General features: G+C 61.0%; 1 protein-coding gene across 1 annotated transcript; it reads right to left on the reverse strand.

Moving 5' to 3' along the window:
- Positions 1 to 4,633: 4,633 nt before the first annotated feature.
- CDK5R2 (cyclin dependent kinase 5 regulatory subunit 2) lies at positions 4,634 to 6,588 on the reverse strand. The gene has a single exon (XM_066553379.1). The coding sequence runs from the start codon at positions 6,453 to 6,455 to the stop codon at positions 5,493 to 5,495; it is 963 nt and encodes a 320-aa protein (XP_066409476.1). The 5' UTR covers positions 6,456 to 6,588; the 3' UTR covers positions 4,634 to 5,492.
- Positions 6,589 to 8,249: the final 1,661 nt, after the last annotated feature.

The following is an 8,249-nucleotide window of genomic DNA, read 5'->3' on the forward strand; positions in this document are numbered from 1 at the left end:
GTGGGGTGCACCAGCTGGTGAGGAGCCCATTTTGTGTGGCTGAGAGCTGCACTCAGTGCACCTGTGGGCTTCCAACCTACCTGAGGGGAGGCCTTGGGTGCCCTGTGTGGGGTGAGATGGGGAACACAGTCCCAAGGGGCTTCAGCCTGTGCTGGGAAGACTGAGGGAGCAGAGCACATGGCCCAGCAGCTTCCTCTGCTGCTCTGTGATTAAAGGAAGAAGGATGATTTTTTTTCCCCACTAAAAAACACCCCAACAAATGCATCTTTGTGTCTGGCTTTGCTCAGCTGGCAAGAGGGCTGCCCTGACGCCAGCCTCTTGCCAGCATGACAGGGGGACCTCTCCAACTCCCCCAAAATCTTCCAGTCCCCCCATAATGTATCAGAGAGGGAATGGATTAGTCCCTCCCCTATTTTAGTGAAGTCATGTTGCCACTGTCTTCATTTCTCATGCTGGGAAGAGCCTTTGCAGTACAGCCAGGCCATGTCTGCCCTGGGGGACACAGTCTGCCTCCCTGCCCACTCCTGCACCCTCTCCAGCTCTCCTAACTCCCACCTCCTTCCTTCTCTCCTCATCCCAGCTGCACTGGCTCCTCAGCCCCCTACACCCGAGCTGCTGACTCACATCCTCTCTCCAGACACCACCTTCTCTTGGCCTGGCTCCCTGCAAAGTGTTTCGTGACTTAGTGTGGCTCAGCCAGAGCCTGCAGGTGCAGGCAGCCAGGCTCCAAAACCCCTGTGAAGTCCCTCCAAGAAAGCAACAGGGATGCTTCCAGAAGATGCTCTCTCCCTTGGCAGTGTGCTGAGGGCTGGGGCTGTTGTGCCCCCATAAACCCAAACCTTGTCCCTGCTGCCACCTCCTCTCTGGTGCCCATCAGGGGTGGCCAGGGAGAGTGTCCTGGTGCTGCTGCTGTCCAGCTGTACACTGAGACCTTGGTGTGGGCTTTGCTGAGGGCAGGAGGGCTGGATTAATGCACTAATGCCAGATTATGCTCTAATGCAGGCCTTCTGATGAGGGAGCAGTCCCTGTTCCAGCCAGGGGACACTCACTCCCTGGGGCAGACTCCCCACATCTGCCCTGGGTCACAGCTGGGTTCTGCCTGGCTGCCCCCTAAGGAGCTAAGTCCTCAGAAGTGACAAAGGACTGCAAGACAGGCAGGGGACCCAGCACAGGGAAGCCTCCATGCTCAGCTCTCAGTGAGCTGGAGGTAATGACCCAGCCTCTGCAGCCCTGGCCTTCTGCTCTGCCAGGCTCTGTGGCAGAAGGATCAACCATCCCAGCAGTGCTCCAAGGCAGCCAGTTCCCCTTCCTCTCCTGCCCCAGCCTCCTGGCACTGAGCTGTTCCCAGTCTGTGCCCTCATTCCCAAACACATCAGCCAGGCAATGCCACAGGCTGTGCTTTGGCTACAGTGGGAACCAAATTGCTGCCATCCCACCTCCCTCAGTCCCATGCCTGCCACTGGGCCGCCCTAGGCACAGGCAGAGCTCTTGCAGCCTTCCACCCAACCTGGATGTGTCTTCCCTCAAATGAGACCCTGTGGCAGCATCCTGCCCCTCCCTGAGCACAAATATCTCGTCAGCCAATTTAGTCTGGGATGCTCTGGCTCTCTCTGCCCTTGCTGCCATCTCCCTAGGCCATTTTGCCCCCAGGCCCCCGTGAGCAGCTGTGGCTGAAGTGCCACAGAGCAGGGAGGTGACCAGAGCCCTGCCCCCACCAGCCATCCCCATTTCAACAGGGCAGCAACAGCCAAAGCTGCAATGGAGCCAGTGCTCCAGTGGCTCCCACGGAGGCAAAGAGAGACCTCCCACTCCCATCTGCCTCGAGGAACATCATCCAGCATCCCTGCAGGGAAATGAGGAAAGGCTTTGCAGAAAGCTGGGCCAAGGCAGGTCCTTCAGCAGCCAAGCAGGTGCTGGGTCTGCATCATCCAGAGCCTTTTCCTCCCATGGAGCATCTCCAAGTCATTCTGGGGGATGATGACAGCTCTTAATAGCTAAACCACGGCTTCCCTGCTGTTTGTCTGACATGGAAGAGGCATGGCTTGCCAGGCTGGCTGCTCCAGCTGCCTGTCACCCCTGCCCCAGTGCTATGGCCAGCTCATCCAGCCCACAGAATTTGCTCCACAGACAGAGCAGTCAGGCAAGGGAAGTCCCACAGAGCTTCTTCCATGACTCCAGGCAGAAATTCCCTTTTTCACATGTGACTATGCATCCTTGGGATCCACTGCCACCCAGGGTGCATCCAAGAGCCCTTTGCACCTTTGGGAAGGAAGACAAGGGTGCTCTGGCCTGAGCAGAGACCTCCCTGGGGCAGGAGGGGCTGAACCACTGTGGGCTGCAGTGCCAACCTCTGCTGCTGCAATGTGGAGCAGATGGGGCACCCACTGTGAGGCATGGAAAGGAGATGTGCTGCTGCTGGAGGAATTTCAAACTAGGAAAGCACTGGCACCCCTCACCTGGATCCCTGCAGTGACTGATCACTGATTTGGCCCTGTTGCTCTACCTCTAAGTCCCAAACCCAGTGTGAATCCTCTCATCCCTGCAACCCCGGGCACTGCTGGGCCCTGTGGATGGCAGCACTGGGGGGTCTCAGTCCCTCCTGGGAGGGTCTCAGTCCCTCACTGCTCCTCAGGGAGCACTGCAGCCATCACAGGTTTGGACACGAGCTCTCTCCATTCCCCTTGCTGCTGTCCAACAGCTGCCTCCTGAGTCCAGACCATCAATCGTGCAGCAGCACAGGAGTCTGGCATGTCAAATCACAGTTTTAAAAAGGGGAAAACCAAGCTCTCTAACCTGAGATTCCCACCCTCAGTACCCAGCCATTTTGTGTTCTCTCTTTTGCCTTGGGAGGAGCAGAAAGCTCCCAGACAAGGTAAGATTAGTGCTACCCCTGCCTTGTTCCCCCCAGCAGCTCTATGAGGTCCTCTGGGATAGAGAAAACCAGAGACATGTCTGTCTCCCTCCCTCCCTCCCTCCCTCCCTCCCCCCCAGCAAGGCTCTGGCTGAGCCAATGATGCATATTTAAATGCATGGGAGCATCTAAGCTCCTCTCTCATTCCTTGACATTTCCAGAGACTCCAAGCTGTCTTCAATTACCAGTCTGCAATTAGCTCTTCCTAAATCCCCCAGTGAGGCCTAGGACTCTTAATCAATGAAACACAAGGGAGGAGGGGAAGGACATGGCCTCACTGCAGCTGGAAGCAACTTGAAAGGCTGGGACTTGAAGCTGGAATAACCCTGTGAGTGTCTCTAAGGAGATCTGTAGGGTGGGAAAATCCTCCAGTGCTGGGAGGCTGTTCAGCTCCGGGAGGAGACTCCATAAAGCCCTACAGCTGGGAATAGAAATCACATGTTTGTGGACAAACACCACAGCCCAGGGTGGAAATAGCTGGTACCAATGGCTCAGATGTTACCCTGTAATGCAGACTACCTTGCTGTATTCATCTCACTGTGCCTCAGTTTCCCTCTCTGCAAAACGCTGGTACAGGAGACACAGGGCTCTCCCAGCAGCCCTGTAGGAGCTGTAAGGCCTCAGTTCCACCAGTTGAAGCCAGAGTTACCTTTCCCATGACAAGATGTGGGTATGGCCAAAGTTGGGGTGGGTTGGGAATGCCTTGTGGCCCAGAGAGCTCACCACAGGGTCACCTGAATGTCTCTCTAAAGGCACAGACAGGAGCACCCATGAGGAGAGGGAGGACAGGAGCAGCATGGGTCTCGTTGGGTTCACACAGCCACGGAAAAGCCTCGCACAGTGCCCTGCCAGGTCAGCCCCGTCACAGGGACATCTGTGCTGTCTTCCTGGCAGCACAGCTTTGCCTGAATGAGCCAGATTGGGCCTAATTAGCAGCTCTGCTGATGCACACAAAGGTAGAGGGAATCCAGCTTACCCTCCATGACCTGCAGAGCCAGCACAGCTCTTCCCAGCTGAGGGGAGCCCAAATGCCTGGCTCAGAGGGGCTGTGAAGCCCTGGATGCAGACCCCAGCCAGAGAGCATGTGCAGCAGCTTCTGCTAAAGGAGTCCTGGAAAATTCAGCACCCTGAAGCATAGCAACCAGTTTTATAAAAGGCAAAGCTTTCCCGTGCTCCACCCCTCTTCCCTGGAGGTCTGCAGAAGCACAGAGCTGGTAACAGGGATAGCAGCACAGCTCCCACAGCCTGCTGCTGCTGCCAGGAAAAGGGAGCCCAGCCCTGCAGAGCAGAGGTAGGGAGAAGTGAGGTGAGGGAGGGCATAGCTTCAGGAAAAAGAAAATTAAATTTTAAAAAAATGGAGGTGACATAAACTGTGGCATCCTGTTCAAATTCAGTGTGGCAGACAGGCATCAGGAATTTCCATCTGGAATGGAGGAGGCCAGGAGAGCTCACAAGGGTCCAAGAGACACTCAGGTGGACCAGAACTGGCCTTGGGCACAAAGAGGGGTGAAAATTTGACCCCCAACTCACATCAGGGAGTAAAACCCCTTTGGGAACCAGGGCCCCCCATCCCTCTTGGGGAAGAGTGGGTCATGACCGGGAGCTTGGGGTGTTACCCCAATTGCCCTTGCACCCCACAGCCCAGCAAGTCCAGGAGCCACCGCAGGCCCATCCAGGCCACCTCTTTATTCTCCAGTGAAGCAAAGCAAGAGGAGAGGAGACCCCCCCCCCCCCCCCTCCCATAGCAGGCCCCTCCGTTTGGGCATCCTAGGCCTCCTCTGGCACAGACCCCTCTTCCCGCAGCAAGCCAAGGACGGGGAGGCATCACCCCCTGTTTCGGGGGGCACACGGGGGGGATTTGCCCGAGGGGAGGGGCGTGGGCACCCCCCCTTCACCAGCGGCTCGAACAAAGGGGTTTGCGGGCGGCTCCCGCGGGGTGAGGGGCAGCGTCACCCATGCTGGGGGAGGGAGCCCATATACCACACGTGGGCCGAGGGGGGCGGGTGGGAAGGCATCGCCCACAGAACCCCCCCAGCCGTGCCCGCAATCCCCTCCTTTGTCTGCTCAGGCGCGGCAGCTCCAGCACCACGGACAGCGCCGGGAGCGCTGCGGAGGCGCGGGGCGGCCCTGCCCGCGCCAGGGACTCCTTCACATGCACCCTCTACCCGGGCACCCGCCACACCCCAAAACCCCCACCCCGAGCCCTCCTGCCCCCGGCCCCCACATCCATTTTTTCACCCCTTTTCTCTAGAGAAACCGCGTCCGGGAGCCTCCGCTCCTCCGCAGCCTCCCCCTCCCACCCTTGGCCAAGGAGGGAGGGGCAGCGCTCCCCCTCCCCGGTCTTCGCCGCCGCCTCGGAGCTCCGGAGCGCAGCCCCCAGCTGGGGTCGGAGGCGGGGGAGGAGGGCAGCCGGATCCGGAGCAGGGAGGGTCCAAGCAGCGTCTCCGTGGAACTGACGGCCGGGGAAGGGGGAAGGCGAGGAGGATGCGGGGGCAGGGGGGGGAATCCGACAGTCCTTCGCCTCCCCCGCCCCTCGGTGCGCGGCCCCTTCCGCCCCCGGCGCCGGGGGCCTGGTACCTCCCTAACGGTCCAGGCTGATCGTCCAGTGCTTGGACCCGTCTCCGCCCTCGCCCTCGCTCTTGAGGTCCTGGAAGAGTTGCGTGAAGTAGTGCGGGTCCGCGTTGATTCGCAGCATCTTGGCGCTGAGGCGCTGGATGATGCCCAGGCAGCGCTCCCAGAAGCGCCCCTTGTCTCCCTCCACCAGGAAGGGCTTGAGCGGGTAGGAGATCTCGTTGCCCATGTAGGAGTAGGCGAGATACAGGCAGGTGAGGAAGGCGGCCTGCAGCTCGGCCTGGCTGCCGATGTCTTCGCCCCGCAGCGCTTCCCGGCACAGCAGGTAGACGAACACCAGGTTGGCCGGGGTGATGAAGCCCTGGTCCTGCCAGCCCTGCAGCAGCAGCGAGCGGTCCACGCTGCGAAACCACGAGATGAGTTCGCCGGGGCTCAGCTCCTTCAGGCGGTAGCAGCGGCGGCACACGAAGTCCCCCAAGCAGCGCAGCAGCTCGCCGGTGGACGCCTGCACCACCACGCGGCGCGGGGAGCCCGCGGGGCGGCTGCCGGCCGGCGGCGGTGGCGGCGGCGGCTTTCCCCCGCCGGAGCCCGGGTGCAGCTCCTGCGGCGCCGAGGGCACCGTGGGCACCGGCACGGCCAGCGGGCCCTGCTTGGCACCGTCGGCCGGCCCCACCACCGACTTGCGCAAGTTCTCGCGGTTGCGCTGCACCACCAGCGGGTCGGGCTGGCCTGGGGCCCCCCCCGGGGCCCCGCCGCCGGGCTTCGGCGTCACCTTCTTGGTGCTTTTCTTCTTCTTGGCCGAGGCGGCCACCAGCCGCTTCCAGGTGAGCGCCGAGATGAGCACGCCGGGGCGCTTCAGCCGGCTCTCGCCCTTGCCCGGCACCCTTCCCGGCGCCTTCTCGGCCAGCAGCCCCCCGCCGCCGCCGCCCTTGCCCGAGGAGGCGGCGGGGGAGAGGGAGAGCACCGTGCCCATGCTAACGCCGAGCGGGACGGGCGTGCGGGGGCCGGGGCGCCGGCACCGCCCATATGAGGCCGGGAGCTGCGGGGGAGGCGGCCCGCACCGGGGCCGCGGTGCCCGAAGATGCTCCGCCGCGCCCGCTCTGGGCTCCGCGCCCGCCGCTGCAGCCAGCCGCGGCCCCGCCGCTCCCCGCCTCCCCGCCCGCAGCCAATCGCCGCCGCACGGGGCCCCGGTGCGCCCGCCCCTCGCCGGTGGGCGGTGGGGGGGGAGAGCGCGGGGTGGCTTTGCCCGGCGGCCGCCGCCCCGGCGTGACCTTCACCGGTGGGGGGTTCGTTCGGTGCGGCCGCCAGGGCGGACGGGCTGGGACCTGCGATGCTGTCACAGACCCCAGCCCTTTGTCTGGGGGACGTGGGGGGGAACCCAGAGGACAGGGGGCACGGGGAGGGTCTGGGGAGGGCTGCTGGACTCGGCCGTTCCTGCCAAGTCCTGCTCTGTTTTCTTACCTACAAGGAAAGGGATGAACCTTCCCAGACCAGCAGAGCCCCCTGGCCCAGGGGTGCTAGGGGTACACGGTGGGGAAGAAGCCTCTGAAAATGCTAGAGGAAAGGCTGAGGAGGTGTGAGGATCAAGAAGAACGGGTGCTCAGAGGGAAGCTGGAGAAGGCTTGGGGTGGGTGCAAGGCTGGTGCAAGACTCAGCAGCCAACATGAAAAGCTTAGCCTTGGTGGCCGAGCCTCATCTCTCTCGAGAGCCAGCCCAGCCCTGGGAATGGCTCCACAAGGAATCAGAGGGTGCCACGGGGAAGCACTCCCATGACCTGCTGTGCAAGCGTGGGGTCCTTCACCCACCCTGCCTCTTCCCACTCAGCTGTGGAAGGGAGATTTACCACCAGGCTGACAGTCACCAGCATCAGGCAGCAGTCAGGGACCTCAGAGAAACGGGACAAGACCACTTCCATGTTCCCAAGGCAAGACCAGCCAGCTCTGCTGCCCAAAGCTCCCAAACCCACAGGGAAGGAGGGGAGGGAAGAGATGCTGCACTTCTGCATCTTTGCAAATGGTGTGCAATAAACCAGCCACGTGCATGAGCATAGCTGCTGCTTCTCCCTCTATGGAGCAGAGCACGCCATAGATGTTGCTGCCTCTCTGCTCCATGCAGGAAGATCCCTCTTGTATTTCTCATGAGCTGCAGCCCTGTTTTCTATGATTTCTATGATGGGTGCCAGGCATCCATTAAGAGCAAAACATCCCAATTGCAGGGACTGCTCCACAAGTGAAGCGCTGGGAGAGGCAGCTGGAAAAGGTTTCAGGGGGAATGTCTCAAGGATGCATTTTGATACAGCATTTTATGTGTGAAATGAACACATGTTGTTGCCAGGATGTAGCTGCTGCAGGATGGATCCAGGCTAACGGGCGGTAATGAATTATCAGCTGGGAGGAGCTAAACCAGCCCACCCTCTCCCCTCCCCACTTCCTCCTGCACTGCCGATGCTGGAGGTGTTCGCAAAGAAAGCGCAGACTCGGAGCCATGTTTCAGGCTTCTAGACTGGCCTCCTCATGCTTGGGGCTGACTTGCCCCTCTGGGGGCAGGGGAGAGGCTGTGCCCTCTGGACCATGGCAAGGAAATAGAGCAAAGTTTCATTCCCACATATCCTGCACTGTGGCCAGCTGCTGTCCCTGCAGTGGCATCTGCAGGGAACAGGCACGTGTACACACAGACCCTCAGATGCAGAGGTTTGCTTTGGGAGTGGCCAGAACCAAAGTGGATCTGGGCCAGCATTACCTACTCGAGGCCAGCTTAGGCTGGGCTG

Source organism: Molothrus aeneus, chromosome 7, assembly GCF_037042795.1.
Source record: "Molothrus aeneus isolate 106 chromosome 7, BPBGC_Maene_1.0, whole genome shotgun sequence".
Classification (NCBI taxonomy): domain Eukaryota; kingdom Metazoa; phylum Chordata; class Aves; order Passeriformes; family Icteridae; genus Molothrus; species Molothrus aeneus.

What these genes read in the sequence shown, in the direction of transcription:
- CDK5R2 (XM_066553379.1), bottom strand. Translation starts at nt 6,455, where the DNA reads ATGGGCACGGTGCTCTCCCTCTCCCCCGCCGCCTCCTCGGGCAAGGGC.